Below are 20,483 nucleotides of genomic sequence, written 5' to 3'. Positions count from 1 at the left end.
GGGGGCGCTCCCCAGGCCCAAAAATGTGACCCAGCTCTATGGTTAAGAAACACTGCACTAGATAATGAACCAGCAGTGAAGGAGAGAACACAATGAAACTAAATAGAACTCATGAGGAACATGGCAGGACAAGGAACAGAAAGAAAAGGTGCTGCAAAACACGGAGAACAAACAGGAAATACTGATGATTAAATACTTTTGATGCCCCCCCTTAAATATTTTTCTGCAGCCGGGTCTGTGTTAAAATCGCCCTCTAAAATCGCTAATGCTAATTACTAGCATAAATATGGCAAATCCAATTAAAATCAATCTAGCGCATTTGTTTTAATGCATTTATAATATGATAGACTGTCACTGGTATGTAGTTATATTGACATACTCTATTTCCGTATGTTCAGTTTTACAGTATAAGACTCTTTAAAAGCTCTCCAATGTTATGACTGAGAATACACTAATTTATACCATGTTTTCACAGTGGGAAAAAATACGTCTTGGCCTTTTAAGTAGAACTTGATGCCTCTCGAACTACTTTTGTTACCAACATTTTAGACATTATCAACTGTGTGTTGAGGTACTATAAAAGTGGGGCCCATTGCCTCCATGCTTGGCACTCAGCATCAAGGGTTGGAATTGGGAGTTATATCACCAAATGATTCCCGAGCGCGGCCACCTCCCAGGGGTTGAACATGGGGATGGCTCAAATGCAGAGGATAATTTCACCACACCTAGTGGGGACTTTAACTTAACTATGAGAGAACAGTAAATTTACTCCGTTATACAAGCTGTACACTGACTACTTTACATTATATCAGAGAAGAGTGAGGTAGTGTTGAGCTTAGACATGACACTTCCTGTTACCTTATCAAGTGTGTTCCTCAAGGCATTCTTATCCTTCTCCAGCCTCACAGCCTGCCTCTCGGCATCCTTCTTCTCCGTCTCCAGCATAGCGACGGCCCTCTGCAGCCCCCGAAGGCGCTCCTCCATGGCAGCCCGCTCCGTCTGAGCCGTCTGGGCGCCGCGCTGGGCCTCGGTGAGGCTGGCCGTACGCTGACGCAGAGCCTGCCGCATAACAAGAGACAAGGTGTCGTTGGTAGACATGAGAGTGTTTTGCCCTGCGGGGCATGTATGGGCTCCACAAATTCTGCCTAGCAACAGGAGGTTATTCAAACTGCGTCACACAAAATTAAAATGTGATATGTTTCGCTATAATCTCCACCTCTTGGGCCTTGGTGACCTCTGTCGCCAGTTCTTCACATTGCAGCTCGCTGTGATTCAGCTCGCTCTGCACATCGTGCATGCGCTCGTTCAGGGCGGCCATGTTGCGTCTCGCTTCGGCCAGCGACCCCCGTGACTCGTCGATTCGCTCCTGATAAAACAAGCACACGTTATTAGCATGTTAGCCTTTTGTGCATGCAGACTTTTCTTTATCGCCTACCTGCAGGTGCTGTTTCTCCTGCTCCGTCATGCTCAAAGTGTTCTGCAGAGAAGTCAGGCGACTCTGAGTGGCGCCGTGAGCGGCCACCAACTCCTGCAGGCTCTGATTAAGGCAGGTGTTCTTCTCTCGCAGCAGAGCTTCGTTTTCTTCCGCTTTGAGCAGAGCCTGACTCAGACGGTCCACCTCCCGTAGAAGCAGCGACACTCTGGCTTCTCCGTCTGCTACCTGCAATATGGATATGACAAATATATTAATAACTCTCAGCATTCAAAGAGGATCTCTGATACTTGTATTATATTTTCTTTCTAAATTATATTTTAACACATTTCCCTTCTTCATCAATGTTTCTATATTCACCATTAATTTATGAATTATGCGCTTCCATAAAAATTCTACTCCAATAACTATTTATTCTTTTCATCTTTACTTATTCCAAAAAATTATATTTTATATTAACCACCACTTCTATGTATTCTTATTTTATTTAAACTTGTTACATTTTCCTTGAATGAATTTACACATACTTGCATATTAGCATTTTTTATTGATTTAATAATTTCTTAATCTATATCCACTATTCATTTACGAATTATGCATTGCTGTAAAAAGTTTTTCTCAGGTATATATATATTTTATTTTCTATTTATATCATATATCTTACTTAATTTATCAATAATTCAATGTATTCTTAAGTCATTCAGTCTTATGATATTATTTGTATTTCTCTTTATTCAACATCCATTCATCCATCCATTTTCTACCGCTTGTCCCTTTCGGGGTCACGGGGTCATGCAACTGAGCCCATCTCAGTTGCATTCGGGCGGAAGGCGGGGTACACCCTGGACAAGTCGCCACCTCATCGCAGGGCCAACACAGACAGACAACATTCACACTCACATTCACACACTAGGGCCAATTTAGTGTTGCCAATCAACCTATCCCCAGGTGCAAGACTTTGGAGGTGGGAGGAAGCCCACGCAGTCACGGGGAGAACATGCAAACTCCACACAGAAAGATCCCGAGCCCGGGATTACCTCACGACCTTCGAATTGTGAGGCAAACATATTTATTAAAAATTTTTTTTTTAACATTGCACAAGCTACAGTATATACTGTCAGATTACCCCAACCCACTTTTATTTATATTTGCATATATATATATTTTTTAACTTCATCCCTGTTTAATCTACAGCCACCATTTATTTACGGATTAGGCGTTTTGTCAAAAGCTATACTCTAGTATATATTTATTGTTTTCTATCTCTATCATATATCTTACTTAAGTTACCAATAATTCTGAGTATTCTTATAGTATTCAGTCTTATAATATTTATATTTTATTTTACTCTTTTTTTTTTTTAAACATAGCCCAAGCTACAGTATATACTGTCAGATTTCCCCTCTTTTTTTACCTTCATTTGCATATTAAAATGTTTTAACTTCATCCCATTTATTTATGAAGTATGCATTCCTGCCAAAAGTTTTACTGTAGTATATATTCATTTTATTTATATTGTATATGTTACTTACTTTATTAATAATTGTATTTATTCTTATTTTATTGAGTCTAATATTTGTAATACTATTTTAACATCTATATTTCTTCCTTATATTTTCCTTTTTTGTTTCTAACATGTCCTGTCCAGCCACTCAGGCAAATAATGTTGTTGATGGAGATATATACATATCTGCTGTACAGGTTTACTTCACAAAGAGACACGTGGGATACTTCTATTGTTGTCTTATTTGTATTTGAATTTAAATTTATTTAATGTTTGGCGCAGCCGGACCTTAGCAGCAGGGGATAGAAAGAAGAAAAAAGAAAGACAGATTGTGGTAATAAGAGAAGGATAAAACAGAGGGACAACAAAAACAAAAACAGAACAACATCGGCAAATACAACACGTACAAATATTATACGTAAAATGATAGCAAAGAAGCAGTTAGTGAAGTAATAACACAAAAATGACAATGAACATTATTGCACTACAAATGGAACAATAAAAATACCCATAGAACACTATTGACAATTAATAATAATAATAATAATAACCTCTATTATCAACAATACAATTGTTTCAAATAAACAATACATGTATGTAATGAAAACTTGAATTCCAAAAGAAAGCAGATACATGAGGGGAAGAAAGAGAAGCAGACTATATTAACCCTGCTCAGTGGCCTTGTGGTTAGTGTCCGCCCCTAGATCGGTAGGTCGTGAGTTCAAACCCCGGCAGAGTCATACCAAAGACTATAAAAATGGGACCCATTACCTCCCTGCTTGGCACTCAGCATCAAGGGTTGGAACTAGGTGTTAAATCACCCAAAATTATTCCCGGGCACGGCCACCGCTGCTGCTCACTGCTCCCCTCACCTCCCAGGGGGTGATAAAGGGTGATGGGTCAAATGACAATCATTGGTACTTTAACTTTAACTTAACTTATAGATTGTTATAGAAATAATAGGTTAAGCTTTATCAGTGTGCCGTGTTTTACCCAGTTTCCCCTGTCGGGGACAACGTTAATATATGTTTGTGTATATGTATAACAAGATCTGATAGCTCAGTTACAGCTCATTTTATTACCTATTCTGTGTTATATGTGTTTTATGTTGCACGATTGCACCAAGAAAAATTCCTAATTTGTGAACCCGTTCTCAAACAATGGCAATAAAAACTATTCTGATTCTGATTCCGATGTTTGATGAAATGTGATTATATGCATGACGGTATGTATGCATACTGTATGTGCTTGTGTATGTACAGTATGTGTATATGTATGTTTGTACAGTGAATGTGTGTGTGTATGTATGTACTGTATTTGTGTATGTATGTGCTGTATTTGTGTATGTATGTGCAAGAGTATGTACCTAAATTATTTAATGTAATTTTTCTTTTCCCCTTTTTTATGAACTCATATTTGTTTTTTTATTATTTTGCCTATTAGTATTTTATTTCAACACCTTTTACGTCTTTTCTTTCTTTAATGTAACTGATCAAGCGTGTCTGAAAGAATTTTGTATCACATGTTATGATTGACACTGACAGTACCTGTTTCAGCAGAGTATCATGACGATCATGCGAGGCCTGGCTCTCGACCTCCCGGTCCCCCAGGCTCAGTCTCAGTCTTTGCAGCTCGCCCTCCAGACTCCGCCTGCCTACCTCCACCCTGGTGGCCCGCGTTTCGGCCGACTCCAGCGCCTCCCGCAGGCGCCTCCTCTCAGCTTCCAGACGCACCTCGACAGCTCGCTGCTTGTCCAGTTTATCCTGCGGAAGCAAAGAGTTAAGAGGTTATAAGAATATTTTCTTGTTAGGAGTTTGTAATGGCATTGGAAGTAAAATACATTAATGCACGGAGAACCCTAACGCTAGGCAGTTTGTATTTGGTTCCCTTTCTGTACTCAGAATTAATTGAACAGTGACCTTGAAACCAAGCAATGCACCAAACTGTGATTATGGCGTACTGTTACACCCTGAAATGAGTACAGTGGTACATCGATTTTCACCAAAAGTTTGCCCGGTTTTTGTATGCCATCCGGGTTATTGTATGGTCAAAATCCTACGTTACTTTGTATTTTTTTTATCGAGTACGACACCAAAATAAGCCACCATGGGGCCGAAGAAAGTTGAGAGCTGTAGTGTATTGCTGCGGGGTTGTTGAGTCATGACAGTGTGATGTGTCGTGCTATAAAGTGCCGTCTAGCGCATACCTGGCCAAATTAAGTCCCGGGGGCTGCATGCGGCCCGTTAAGCTTTTAAATCTGGCTCGCCGGACATTCCCAAATCATTTTTAGATCTTTAAGATTGATACTGTAGTTGCCATTATGATGTGCAGTGATGCTTTCAAATGACCGTAAGTCTTGAACTATACAAAGTATTTCAATGGTTGGAATCTGCGCTTTTGCATGATACACTAGTTACTATGGTAATGTAATTAGTTACTATGGTAATCTAAGTCACAGCAGCTCAGACGAGGCACCAAGCAGTGTGGATGGGGAGCGTTTCCACAGAGTGTCAGCCTGAAATGCGGGTGTCAGAGGAAGGAGATTTTTCGCTTCATTGTAAAATATGTCAATGGAGAGGGGGTGTGACGTTCATATGTTGTCAATATTTAGTGTTTTATCGTTCATAGTTAATATTGTAAAACCCACATTCGTTATTTTCATGTACATTCTGGGTGTCTCATTCAGTAAGAAAAATTAAAAGTCCATTACGTTTTTTAAGGCGGTCTGTGATAAAGTTTTTAGTATTTAATCAGACATTATTGTGAGGTTTTGTATTAGTGTTCCTAAAAATCAGATATACCGGCCCACAGACACATTTTTTTCTCTAAATTTGGCCCCAGAGTCAAAATAATTGCCCAGGCCTGGTCTAAGTCTAGAGCAAACCTTTTGCTTCAAGGGCCACATTGGCTTTTGAAATTTGGCAGAGGGTCCTGGTGAGCACATGATGCATTTCAAAGCATCATTGTTGGAACTAAGAGTAGGCTTCTCAGAACATGGGCTATTTTAATCATAATACATCTATTTTCAACAATATCATATCATCAAAGACACATACTTTCATTCTCTTTTAGTGGGAGGGGTGTTGTTGATCACCCATTTTTGCCAGAGCGTCAAAGACTAGTATCAGTTTTGTTATGGCAGTTTTCAAAACAGATTTTTGCTGAACTCTGTTTTAATATTTGGCGCGCCGGATTAAAGGGACCAACGGGCCGGATGTGGCCCACGGGCCGTAGTTTTCCCACCTCTGGTCTAGAGTATTAGTCAGTTATCAGTTGTGTGAGCACACACATTGTCATTAGTGTTTTCTTGGCTATAACATTAGGGTCAGCACTTTGATAAAGAAAGCGAGAAACACTGTTTAATTCAATAAATAACTTGAAGAAAAATCCGAAGATGACAGCTGGCAGAGGGTCCTGCCCCAACCTCTCTTCTCCGCCAACAAGAGTCTTTAATAAAGGTAAAAGGGATGGTAAATGTTCTGTTGGAGCCAAAATTCCTTATTTGTTTATATTGGTTTTGTTTTTATTTTCTCTAATTGATTGTTGGGTTCAGCATGATGAATTTCCTTTGCGGCAGATTGCTCCGCCCACTTCCTGTTAAGAACCAGGAAGTGTTGACAGGGAGGGGACTGTTGCCATGGTGCGGTTACCATGGTAGCCTCCTTTAAATTGGGTTCAGGTGTGAGCATGGGCAGGGCGATTGGAGGACAAACAGTTTTCGACCGTGGTCGTGGTCGTGGTCGTGTTCGTGTTTATGTCGTGACGTGTCATGTGGTATCGTGTTGTATCGTGCCGTGACAATGTGCCATTCAAGGTCAGCATACTTTGTTATTTAACCTACATTTGATTTAATTTAGATAGCTGGAATAAACGGATTGGCTTATCCAAACACAGTTCTACAGTACTGGACATTCTATCATTTACACGCGTCAAACTGGTCAACACAGTCGCCCTCGGTACCAGCCCAAAGGTAAGGGCTGTACAATAAGTCGAAAACTTTAGTCTTCATTCGTTTTGGGAAAGGACTAAGTTTGAATGTCAGTAGGAAGTGGACACTTCATTAGGAACAGGAAGTAAATAGACTGCAAGCAGCGCGCAGTGTGTGCACCTGGAGCGCACACTGGGACGGTGTTCAGCCACAGGCCGGGCTGTTTCGCCTCCTTTGGACCGGGAGAAGAGCGGACGGGATCGTCGTTTGGAGCCAGGAGCAACGCAGCGACAGGCAGACGGAGGACGCCGTGCTGATCAAGACGGAGGACGTCGCGCTGATCGAACAACAGCCACGGCAGCCGCAGCCCTCGCCGTTTTGAGTGACAGCTGAGCAGCGCTGGGACACGCAACGCTGTTTGAAGTACTCTTTTCGAAGATATTGAACTCTTTTCGAAGAAACTCTTTTGAAGACAAGAACAAAGCAAAGGTATGTAGCGCGCTACACGGGTTAATAGATGGCCATATAATAGTGTGTGCACACAAAGACAGAAACAACAAATCCAATGCATTGGTGGTTAATATTCATTGTTATTTAACCCGTTCGTGGGTACATTTCTATGAGGTTTTGTGCATGATTGCAACCCGTTCGTGGGTACATTTCAATTACAAGGTGGTGTTTTATGATTCCTTGTGCAAGCCCGTTCGTGGGTGAGGTTTGATTTGAACAAATGCAAATTAATAATTGCGGGTTTTGATTTTTGGTGTTTTGACTGACATTAACAAGGTTTCCATATATTTGATTTGATTTTGAATTTGTGGGTTGTGTATAATCATGGATCCTGGAAAAGGCAAACATGATGCTTTGGAAATACATGATCATGCGTTAATGGAGGAGTTAAAGTTAACACATTCAATTGGTGACACAATTAAAGGTCAAATGGAACCCTCACAGGCTGAATTGTCAGAAATTACTGAAAATCAGTCACAGCCTGCAGACATGGAAAACCAGGTGGACACAAATCAAACATCTGCTGTAAAAAAACGCACAGTGAAAATGACACCAAAAGCTCTACTGATGAGAATTGAAACACTTCAGAAGGAGAGAAGATCCAAATTAAACAAAGCAAGCAACATGCAAAAACATATCATGGAGAGGATGGAAAATGGAGAGGACAAAATGGAAGTGCAATCGTCTTTCACCAAATATCTCAATGTTGTAAAGGAAGCTGCAAGTGCACACCAATCCCTCCTACCAATTCTACCTACAGAGGACCAAATCAAAAACGACATATGGTACAAAGCCAAATTGATCAATGTACATGAATTTATTGAGCATGTTAACACCTGGATAAAAACACCAACCCTGGAAAATATTGAGGATTTGGAAAGCGAAATTAATCCAAATGACAGCATTTCTAATGTTATAAGTCACAAATCACATGGGAGTCACACACACTCTGGTTCTAGTCGGTCAAGCACCTCCTCAGCTCGCAGACAGGCAGAGGCCGAAAGGGCTGCCCTCGCTGTCCGCTCTGCAGCTCTAAAGGAAAAACATGCATTGGAAGAGGAGGAGGAAAGGATAAAAAGGAAATTGGAAGAGGAGTCGTCACAGATCAGAAGGAAATTAGAAGAGGAGAGGGAAAGAATCAGAAAGAAAAAGGAAAAGATGGATCTGGATGCTCAATTGGCAGCTGCTGATGCGAAATTAGCAGTTTTAAAAGCTCCCAGCCTTCATGCTTCCTCCCATACAGCATCTGATGGCATGAGCTCCTACTTACAGAGAACCAAGGAACCACCAGTCACTGTCAACCCCCAGGCTACAGCACCAGTCACTCTCAACCCCCAGGCTAAGGACTATCAACCCCTCACACAGCAGCAATCAAGCCAAGCTTCACCACCACCACCTCCACCACAGTCTATACGCCATCCATCTGAGCAACAACAAATAACAGCATGGCAACTACAATATAGGACACCACTTCCCATTCAACCACCCACCTTTTGGCAAGAGCAACAGTCCATGCTTTCACACCCTAAACCCATACAGGTACAACTGCAACCACCACCTTCTTTACCAAAGCAGCAGCAGGTCTCTTGGAATACAGTGCAGGACCACAGCCCTATAACCCACATGGACCCCCCTGTACAGCAAACTAACATTTTCCCTCCAACCAATGGCAACCCTACTGTAATTGATTTATTGCACAGGCAAAATGAGATTGCAACATTGCAAATGTCGTTGCAAACTTCTCATCTACTCCCACCAAGGGAGATTCCCTATTTTGACGGTAATCCATTACTGTACAGAACCTTTGTCAGAGCATTTGTGCAATGCGTTGAGAAAAACACAAGCAACAAAGGAGACTGTTTGTACTATCTGGAAATGTACACTAGGGGTCAACCTAAAGAACTGGTACGTAGCTGTCAACACATGCCCCCAGAAAGAGGCTATGAGATGGCAAAGTTTTTATTGGAAAAACACTTTGGTGACCAGTACCAGATAACAGCAGCTTACATGGAGAAAGTGTTCAACTGGCCTGTGGTGAAGTCTGAAGATGTACGAGCTCTGCAAGCCTACTCACTGTACCTTCGAGAATGTTGCACTGCCATGGAAAACGTGCAGTATATGCAGGAACTTAATATGTCCGCTCACATGAAAACTGTGATCTCCAAGCTGCCGTACAGACTGCGAGAAAGCTGGAGAGTCTCTGCATGCAACATATTAGAAAACCACCATCGCAGACCTCAGTTCTCAGACATTGTAGCATTTATTGAGCGACAGGTGAAAATTGTCTCTGACCCAGTCTTTGGAGACATCCAGAATGCACCACAGAGTACAGGAAGTAAACCTGTAAAAGGAATGAAATCACAAGGTCAACCCAAATTTAAAGGTAACAGTTTTGCCACGACTATTAATAATGAAACCCCTGATGCGGAAGATCAAACCACATTTAAACCTGTTCCAAAGCACAGTGCACCTGCTCGTACCACAAACGCCCGTGTTTGCTGCTTTAAAAATCATGCTCTCGACCGGTGTCCTCAGTTGGAGGAGAAGACCCACAGAGAGAAGATAACTTTCATAAGACAGAAAGGAATCTGTTTTGGGTGTCTTCATGTTGGACATCTTAGCAGGGATTGTGATAAGCGCTTGACCTGCAAGATTTGCAAGCAAAACCATCCAAGTCTGCTTCATATTGGTCAGAAGGAAAGAGCAAGCAACACAATTCCAAACCAAAATAAGGCAAGAGGACCATCTGTGAGTAATGCACAAATATCGCTGCAAACATGTGAACAAACGGGGGCTGGAAATAGAATTCTGTCAATTCTGCCTGTACAGATAAAGTCCAGCAAAGGACACCCAGTCATAAAAACCTATGCATTCTTGGATCCGGGCAGCACAGATACGTTTTGTTCTGAAAATTTGATGACCAAGCTCAACTTGAAAGGAAGAAAAACTCAAATCAATCTCCTAAACATGGGCCCAAAAACATCAATTTCCAGTTACATGCTGACAGACTTAGAGATTTCAAACCTCACTGGGCAACAGTTCTATGATCTTCCCAAGGTCTACACCCAAAAAAGGATGCCCATAACTACAAACAACCTCATCAATAAAGAGGAGTTGGCTAAATGGCCATACTTGGATGGTGTCACTCTTCCTCGCATTCAAGCCGATGTAGAGCTAGTGATTGGGACCAATGCGTCTAAACTGCTTGAACCCTGGGAAGTGGTGAACAGTCATGGAAATGGACCATATGCCGTTAAGACCCTATTGGGGTGGGTCATCAATGGCAATCCTGATTACAGTAAGAAGAGGAGTAAGATTGGCTGCTCCACTACTACTGTCAACAGGATCTCCATAACAAAGCAAGAGGAGCTGCTGCACAATCAATACAACCATGATATACATGACAGGTCATCAGAATACCAAGAAGACATTTCTAGAGATGACATGAAATTCATGAAGGTCATGACTGATACGTGCAAGCTTCAAAATGGACGCTACACTTTGGAATTTCCCTTTTAAAAAGGATGATGTGTCTTTGCCCAACAAACAGTGCACTGTCAGCAACGCATACTTGGTCGGAAAAGGAGGGAAAGACGCAAGATTTCTGATGTCACACAATGGCGGTACATTAATACCACTCAAATTCCTGCAGACAAAGCCTCAAGAGGAGTTGAAGTGGATCAGGAAATGTTTCGGAAGAAACAGAGGAAGAATGGCCAGCTGATATGTTGGAGTATGGGATCGCAGCGGAGGACCCTGAGAGGTCAGTCGCCTGGATCCTGAAAATGACTCTATTGGAGATGAGTCAAACGAGGAAATCACTAAGTGACAAAGTGGATCAGGAAATGATGCGCATTAAAGCTGCACTAAAAAAGAAGACAAGTCCAATACATCTCTGACCTATGCTGGAAACGCTGGTTAAGAGAGTATTTACCTTTGCTACAGGAGCGGCAGAGGTGGAGCAAACAGAGAAGAAGTCTCGTCCCAAATGACATTTTGTACTGATCGCAGACAACACCGCTCTACGTGACTCTTGGTTACTTGGAAGAGTCATGGAGACTTATCCAGATAAAAAAGGATTGGTGTGTTCTGCTAAAATCAAAACTGAAAAAAACTCTAACTCAAAGATGGTTATTTGTTTATATTTATGGCTCCATTTTTATTTATTTTGAATTGTTCATCGCATCCTGCCCTTCTCAATTGGGGGCCGGAGTGTTGGAGCCAAAATTCCTTATTTGTTTATATTGTTTTTGTTTTTATTTTCTCTAATTGATTGTTGGGTTCAGCATGATGAATTTCCTTTGCGGCAGATTGCTCCGCCCACTTCCTGTTAAGAACCAGGAAGTGTTGACAGGGAGGGGACTGTTGCCATGGTGCGGTTACCATGGTAGCCTCCTTTAAATTGGGTTCAGGTGTGAGCATGGGCAGGGCGATTGGAGGACAAACAGTTTTCGACCGTGGTCGTGTTCGTGTTTGTGTCGTGACGTGTCATGTGGTATCGTGTTGTATCGTGCCGTGACAATGTGCCATTCAAGGTCAGCATACTTTGTTATTTAACCTACATTTGATTTAATTTAGATAGCTGGAATAAACGGATTGGCTTATCCAAACACAGTTCTACAGTACTGGACATTCTATCATTTACACGCGTCAAACTGGTCAACACAGTCGCCCTCGGTACCAGCCCAAAGGTAAGGGCTGTACATGTTCATTTATTAACATCATTTATCATTGATAAGTCCCCTGCCATTTTGCGGTATTACAAAATATAACTTATTAAGGTAGGGCCAATCGATCCGTATTTGCCATTGCCGATTAATGCCTTTAATGGCAACCACATACGCCGATCCTCTCTGGCTGACACTGTATTTATTTTAAGTACCTCACTTTACTAGCTAGTAGCTAATTGTGTATTTTCATTCACCGTGTGGAGATACGCCCCTAAATTAATAACTATAATCTTATTACAGAAAATAAACTTTACTTATTAGTATATTAAGTATCATTATCAAGTATCAGGACTGTGCTAAACATGTTACACAGAGAGAGCAAGCAGGAGCAGGCATGCTAGCTTAGCTAGCAGCTAAGCCAGCTTGAAACAAAAGAAGAAACAAGTACTTAATCAACTTTAAGAAATGTAGATGGAAGCGTGTTACAGCAGAAAGTAAGCAGTTTTAACAGGAAATGAATAAGTAGATTAATAAAAGTTAGAGAGAGGATTATATATGTATATATATGTGTTAGCATTGTCGCAGCCAGAAGGGCGGCTCAATCCATAAATTGATGGTGTCGACACCAAGGGTAATATCAGAATATGATGGATACTAGAGTGATTATACTAATATTTTTATTTTTTGCAAAAATAATTTTTTGTTGTTGTTGGTAATGTTTACAAATTCGGGGAATATGCCCCTTGACACAGAATGACTTTGAAGGCAAACAGGATTTCAATGAGTAGTAGATAGTAGTTTTTGATTTAATTTAGTTATTGTGTACCATTGACTGTTTTGTTCCAACAACTGAATGTAATAAAAGAGAATAAGGATCTAGTTTAAATACTGTGCTGATATTTTTAAACAGTCAACAGCATTGACCATAAATAAATAGAAAAACTGACACTTAATACATGTAAACTGTATCAATATTGGTATCCGTTGATCTCACTCGTGTGTGTGATGGAAAAATGGCTAAGAGTGATACGGCTAAAGATAGGACAGAGATTATCAGTTTGTCTAGTATTATGATAATGAACTTGCGAATTGGTCTTAAAATAATCTTTGAAAGGTGTAAGAAGCGTATTAGGGAGGTAAGTACATATAGAGACAAAAGAAGAGGACTGAACTGTGTTGACATCATAAATAGATAGTACATTTAGTTTCCTAAACAGGGCAGCAGATGGAGCCAAATAGTTAGAGGTGGTAACTATTCTTACAAATTTATTTTGCATAATGAATAATTTGTGTAAATTTGATGGATATGTACTAGCCCAGACAATATTGTAATAGATAAGATATGGATAAATTAAACTGTAATAAAGAGTTAAAAGGGCATGCCTGATGAACCAAACCCCTGATTCTTCATTTTGACACTTTATTGGTTACTGAACCTATGTGTTCTGTCCATGACAATGTTTTGTCCACTAGGATACCTAGAAATTTGGTAGATGAAACATGACTAATTCCGATTTCCTCCAATAGAAATCTTAGCACTCTGTTTACAGTATGTTTTGTTTTTGCGTGCAAACACAATAAACTTGGATTTTTTTACATTTAGTGATAACCTATTAACAAGAAACCATTGAAATAGCACGGCTATACCAGAATTAGCTTCCCTAATGAGGTTTTCAAATGTCTTGTGAGTTAGAATCAAATTTGTATCATCAGCAAACAGAATCGGTGTAAAGGCTGAAGATACAGTAGCCAGGTCATTGATGTAAATGAGAAATAGTAGAGGACCAACTGTAGACCCCTGAGGAACTCCACATGACATCTTAAGTTTAGATGAAGAACAACCATTGACATACACAAATTGCTCACGGTTATCAACATAACTATGATGAACCATTTAAAAGTAATATTTTGAAAACCATAGATATGTAATTTATCAAGTAAAATAGTAAAATAGTATAATCAACAGTATCAAAAGCTTTAGAAAGATCAAGGAATATGCCAAGAGAAAATTTGTTCTTATTAAGGGCTGTATAGATTACCAACAAGAACCAATGTACCAGCATAAGTCCTAATATTAACAGTGATTAACTTTTTTCTTTACATTTGTATGATAATAAAAAATTATGACTTAAAACTTTGTCTGTAAATATTTGATGCTGGATTAGTTCTATTTTCATGATTTCCGATAAAGTTAGTTTTGATACGCAATACGAAGACATTAAAGAAGTAAACATCTTCAGAAGCTGTGCATGTTTTACAGTTCCATCCCTATTAGAAAATAAGCAAACTGTGTATATATATAAGATTACTGCTTGAGTCATGAGTTCCGCTCATCATGCAGAAAGATTGTGGCATAAGGAGAGCTGGCATGAGACGCCACAAGGAGCGAAAGTCCATCTGCTGTTATTTGATTCATTTCCAGTGTTGTTGCGTGTTACATGGTGCTGGTGACACACAATTGTGCGTACCTGCATGTGTTGCTTCTCCTTCTCGCAGGCCTGCAGCACACGCTCCAGCTCCTTCACCTGCTCGGCGAGCGCTCTCCTCTCTCGGTCGCCTCTCCTGGCAGCCTCCTCCTGCTGATGGAGCTGCAGCTGAGTGTGCGTCAGGCGCTCATCCAGCCCTCGTTTACCTACGAACGCACGGGCGACAACATTTCGCTGATGCACTTGTGAGCAGCAAACGTGACAAAGAGGACACGCACCTTCTTGGTGTTCTTGTACGGTCTTCTGCAGCAGAGTGAGGCGGCACTGTGCCAAGTCTCCGTCCACCCGCAGCTGGTCTACCTCGTGCTGCAGAGCCCCCCATCTGGCGCAGGGCTTCGTCCTTTAAAACACATTTTGTATTTCAACAGTGACAAACCCTTCCAATTAAGGTGTGTGCTGTTCTCTGCATTACCCGCTCTCTGTGTGCATCGCGGAGCTCCTGGAGGAAGTCCTTGAGACCACTTCTCAGAGTGTCAGTGTCCAGCTCTGCCTGAGGGGGTGAGAGAGGCAGAGGTGTGTCCCCTCTCTCAGGAGACACAGCTCTGGAGCCCAAAGTGTTGTCAGGGGTGCTGGTGTGGAATTCTGTCAGAGGTAAATATTACTTTTAGATGATGGCTTCTAATGGCGGTGAATCCATCGCAACTGGACTGTTCAAGTTGTCTTGGTAGATGTTTCGCTTCTTCAGGCTTCATCAGTTATTGCTCAAAGACAGCTCTAGTCTGAGGGGATGGTACAGGATCCAGAGACGTATCCTCTAAGGCACATGTGTTAAACTCAAGGCCCGGGGGCCAGATGTGGCCCGCCACTATTCATTTTATTTGGCTGGAAATAGTATGTAAAATAATAAAGTACTGTAACTTTTCTCACTAAATGTATTCTTTCTATTTTCGGAGAAAAAATATATATGCACTCCATGTATGCAAATTATGTTGACTGAAATATTGGGACAAATGTAGAAAATGGATGGCTGGATGGATAAATACTGTCTACTTATGCAAAAATATGTTATCAAACATTCAAAACAATTTTTTAAATAGAAATACATACTAAGCAAGTTATCCATCAAATTGTGCAATGTAAAAGTAGCAATAGATTTCATGGTACATTTGTGAAATTTACTGTGGTTTTTACTGCATTTTTCTCCAAATGAAAAAAACAGTACACTGTAAAAAAAAAAATCCTATTTTTATGGTTAATTTACTCTAAATTTCTACTGTAATTTTTCTATTTTTAAAAAAAAAATAGTTTATAAAACTGTAGAATTGAAGACATTATCTGTAAATAAACAATCCGCCTGTTATTTTAAGTAATATGCCAGTAATGGCAAACTATGTATATTTCAATTTTTTTTACAGAAAAATACCAAATTAATTATACATAGCATTTTCTGTTTTCTTAAATTACTTTCAAATTCATGTAAAATTACAGTAATTATCTTTCATTAAATATGTAGCTTGTTATATAAAAGTCTATGTCCATACTAACAATCTAACACAGGGGTGTCAAACTCAAATACAGAGTGGGCCAAAATTTAAAACTGAACAAATTAACCTTTAACATACTCTATGAGCTATCGTCACGTCCGCTTTTCATCCATTCTAACATTGTTCAGACCCAGTCACAAGATATTTGCGGCTTCTGTACGCACACATGAGCGAATGAAACGCATATTTCATCAACAGCGATACAGGTTACACTGAGGGTGCCAGTATAAAAAACTTTAACACTGTTAGAAATATATGCCACACTGTGAATCCACACCAAACAAGAATGACAAACACATTTCGGGAGAACATCCGCACCGTAACACAACATAAACACAACAGAATAAATACCCAGAATCCTTTGCAGCACTAACTCTTCCGGGACGCTACAAAATACACCCCTGCTACCACCAAACCCCCCCCCCCCCCCCCCCCCCCCCCCCCCCCCCCCCCCCCCCACACACACACACACACACACACACACCTTGTAGCGTCCCGGAAGAGTTAGGACTGCAAAGGGTTCTGTCAGGACTTGGTCCTTGGGTCTTGTTTCTCCAGAAGGCAACGGAAAATTGGCGCGGGCAAGACGTGAATTAAGAAACATGATTTAATATTAACACTCAAAAAAAGAATAAACAAAAGGTGCGCACAATGGCGGAAGTACAAAACTTGGCTATGAAAATAAAACTTGCACAAAAGGCAGAAACTATGAACAATGAAACAAAAACACTAACTGGCATTAATAAACAAAACTTACTTGGCAAAGAACTGTGAACATGACATGAATCAAAGTGATGAAAAAGTGTGAGGTCGCCAGGACGAACAACAGAAACAGACAGATTTAAATAGTGACATGATCAGTGAAAACAGGTGCGTGACTCAAAACGTGAAACAGGTGCGTGACAGGACAGGTGAAAACAAATGAGTTGCTATGGAAACAAACAAGGAAGTGCAACCAGGAACTAAAAAGAGTCCAAAAAACAAACACATGGCCAAAACAAAACATGATAAACAGACATGACAGGTTCTGGTTTGGTGTGGATTCACAGTGTGGCGTATATTTCTAACAGTGTTAAAGTTTTTTATTCGGCTACCCTCAGTGTAACCTGTATCGCTGTTGATTAAGTATGCGTTGCATTCTAATGTGTGTGCGTGCAGAAGCCGCACATGTTATGTGACTGGGCCAGCACTCGTTTGGCTGGCTGGCTGGCTGGCTGGCTGGCTGGTGTTTGGAAGACTCCCGGGAGGATCGGCGGGCCAGCTTTAGTGTTAATTTGATATCGCCTCAAGGGCCAAGTGAAATTACACGGCGGGCCAAATTTTTACACCCATGCTGTAGAATAAAGGCATTTTTCTGCAGAACTGTTTGCATTGTCACTTTATTAAAGGTGGTTGATCTTAACAATTCAGAAAATATATGTAAAATAATGGTATTTTTCTGTGGAACTGCCAGCATTGTCACTTCATTAAAGGTGTTTGATCGTAATAATTTGGAAAAACTCTGTAGAATAAAGGTATTTTTCTGCAGAACTGTTTGCAACGTCACTTTATTAAAGGTGGTTGATCTTAATAATTTAGTAAAAATCTGTAAAATTACGATATTTTTCTGCAAAACGTTTCATGAAAATTTCTGTAAATATAATGTTTTTGATCATTATTTGGTTTACAATGTTTTACTTTAATTTTATGGTTTTCATTTGGCAGCCATAGCTGCCAGTAGATGACCGTTTTTTTTACAGATATTTATTTTACAGTGTAGTTTTTTTACTGTTATAAACTGTGGTGCCGCTTTGGCATTTAAATAAATGATAAATGGGTTGTTATACTTGTATAGCGTTTTTCTACCTTCAAGGTACTCAAAGCGCTTTGACAGTATTTCCACATTCACCCATTCACACACACATTCACACACTGATGGCGGGAGCTGCCATGCAAGGCGCTAACCAGCAGCCATCAGGAGCAAGGGTGAAGTGTCTTGCCCAAGGACACAAAGGACATGACTAGGATGGTAGAAGGTGGGGATTGAACCCCAGTAACCAGCAACCCTCCGATTGCTGGCACGGCCACTCTACCAACTTCGCCACACCGCCCCACCATTTACAGTAATTCACTGAAAAATCTACAGTTGTTGATTTGAAAAAAACAAACAAAAAAAAACCACACTGGCAGCTAAGGTGCCAAAATTTTACTGTAAAATTCCAGGTTTTTTTATTTACAGTAAAAAACTAATTTAAATTTTACAGTAAAATTCTGGCAACTGAGCTGCCTTTTTCTTACCATAATAACAGCAGTACTGTTTTTCCATTTACAGTAATATACACAAATTTTGAGGCGTAATTATTGCAATTTACCATATTTTTTTTACATTTTAGTTTTTTTTAAAATCAACGAATAAAACACCGCACGGGCACACAGGGGTTAGTGCATGTGCCTCACAATACGAAGGTCCTGAGTAGTCCTGAGTTCAATCCCAGGCTCAGGATCTTTCTGTGGGGAGTTTGCATGTTCTCCCCGTGACTGCGTGGGTTCCCTCTGGGTACTCCGGCTTCCTCCCACCGCCAAAAACATGCACCTGGGGATAGGTTGATTGGCAACACTAAATTGGCCCTAGTGTGTGAATGTGAGTGTGAATGTTGTCTGTCTATCTGTGTTGGCCCTGTGATGAGGTGGCGACTTGTCCAGGGTGTACCCCGCCTTCCGTCCGAATGCAGCTGAGATAGGCTCCAGCACCCCCCGCAACCCCAAAAGGGACAAGCGGTAGAAAATGGATGGAACTAATAAAATGTTTTAAAAATTGTGTAATAATAGTGTTCACTGTTAGAAGCGGCCCTCTGGGGCCAAACATAACTGTGATGTTGCCCTCAGTGAAAAAGACTGACACCTCTGCTCTAAGGTAAAGACATGCAATAGTGGTTTTGCCTGTTAGTGGTCAAAACTAGGGATCGACAGATTATTGGCGCAGATATTTGCCATTTTTACGTATATTGGTATTAGCCTTTTTCTTTTTACAACGACAACAGAACTACAGCAACAGATACAATATACACACAAATATTAGTATTTAGTATTTAAAAAAATGAGAATTTATCTCTGCTCTGCTGTTTTCACCGACTTTCCGTGTTAGAGCTACACTTCTTGCATCGGAAATCAATATATGGTGATTTGACACAACAATTTGCTTCCAATGAGAAAATATTTCACAAAGATATGCTAACTAAAACATGTTTTACTATAGTGGAACCTCGACTTACAAACCCTTCATTGTAGGAACCTTTTGATTCACAAACACACAGACCCAATGATTATGTTTTGTTGTCCAAACGTTATTTCAGTGTAGAAACGTTTCATCCACCCATTGTGTGCCTTGCAGTGCAGCCATTTTGTGCCCAGCAGCACATCCATTGTGGGCAGGCTGATCGATCTCCGGTTCTCATTCAGTCAGCACAGCAGTGCTGTTGTTAGCTCCAGTGCTAAGTGCTACTTTTTGTCTCTTTAAAGTGTTTTTAGTCTTTTTGCAGCATTTTTCTAGTTTTGCTAGCTTAATATGAGTCAAAAGAACACAATGGACAAGCAATGTGTGGATTCAAGAAGTATCAGTAGCGCTGTCAACACAGCCTCCAAAAAGATTACCCGACAAGGTAAATTGGATTTACTTTTAATCATTGTAGCGATCTGGCTGTTAAAGATAATGAGTTTTATGATTTCAAACAATGAGTGCACCACAAGGCTACTGACTGTGTGTGTGCATGTCGGCAGGAGGACTGCATATTAGGATAGTTCAGCTAGTAGTTGTTTTGGCTTGGTTATTAAATACAAAGTTGATCCATCCCTTTGTTATGTTTGTTTGATATACTGTATAGCTCTTTGTATTGTGTTCAAAGTGTACTAACTTTTACCTAAATATAGACTTTTATCTATACATTATTTATATCTACATTGTTTTTTATGTACAAATGTTCCTAAATATAAGAACTTTTCTATTTATGAACCATGTTCAAGAACCAATTAAGTTTGTAAATCGAGGTTCCACTGTATAACAAAAGGTAGGATTTTAGTTTGAAAGTGTGAATGCATTGCTCGCCACTTACTGCATGAACAGTTAGTTACCTTTAGGGGGGGACAGAGAAGAGCGTAGGGGTGAAATGCTGTGATGGCGTGACATGGGGCCAGGTGATGCAGAGCTCCCTGCCGGGCTCCGCCCCCTGACCCCTCTCGCTCCAATTCCAAGCGTTCTGGTCAGTGTCGACTGGAGGCCACTCAGGCGGAACTCCAGGTCCCTCCTGCAGACCTCGGCCCGCGCTAGCTCGGCCTCTGTACCTGCCAGGCGGCCCTGTGCCTCGCTCAGCTGCAGGCTATACGCACTGGCCGAGTCCTGGGCGGCCTGAGCGCGCAGGGCCAGGTTCTTGGCCTCGTCCTGCAGCTTCTTCTCGCCACCTCGAGCGTCTTGGAGCTGAGCCGTCAGTTCTCTC

At 40.8% G+C, this 20,483-nt stretch overlaps 1 protein-coding gene across 1 annotated transcript in view; it reads right to left on the bottom strand.

Moving 5' to 3' along the window:
- LOC133653671 (rootletin-like) overlaps positions 1 to 20,483 on the bottom strand; it is a 60,274-nt gene that overhangs the window by 8,922 nt on the left and 30,869 nt on the right. The window contains 9 exon segments of the mRNA XM_062053212.1: positions 859 to 1,059; positions 1,217 to 1,366; positions 1,436 to 1,660; positions 4,484 to 4,699; positions 14,513 to 14,676; positions 14,749 to 14,848; positions 14,850 to 14,870; positions 14,943 to 15,112; positions 20,122 to 20,483. The exon segment at positions 20,122 to 20,483 is cut by the window's right edge and continues 56 nt beyond it. Of these exon segments, the coding sequence (XP_061909196.1) occupies positions 859 to 1,059; positions 1,217 to 1,366; positions 1,436 to 1,660; positions 4,484 to 4,699; positions 14,513 to 14,676; positions 14,749 to 14,848; positions 14,850 to 14,870; positions 14,943 to 15,112; positions 20,122 to 20,483 (1,609 nt within the window).

Source organism: Entelurus aequoreus, linkage group LG01 (assembly GCF_033978785.1).
Source record: "Entelurus aequoreus isolate RoL-2023_Sb linkage group LG01, RoL_Eaeq_v1.1, whole genome shotgun sequence".
Lineage (NCBI taxonomy): Eukaryota > Metazoa > Chordata > Actinopteri > Syngnathiformes > Syngnathidae > Entelurus > Entelurus aequoreus.
Note: the sequence above shows the minus strand (reverse complement) of the source record. Positions and strands in the feature narration are given on the sequence as shown.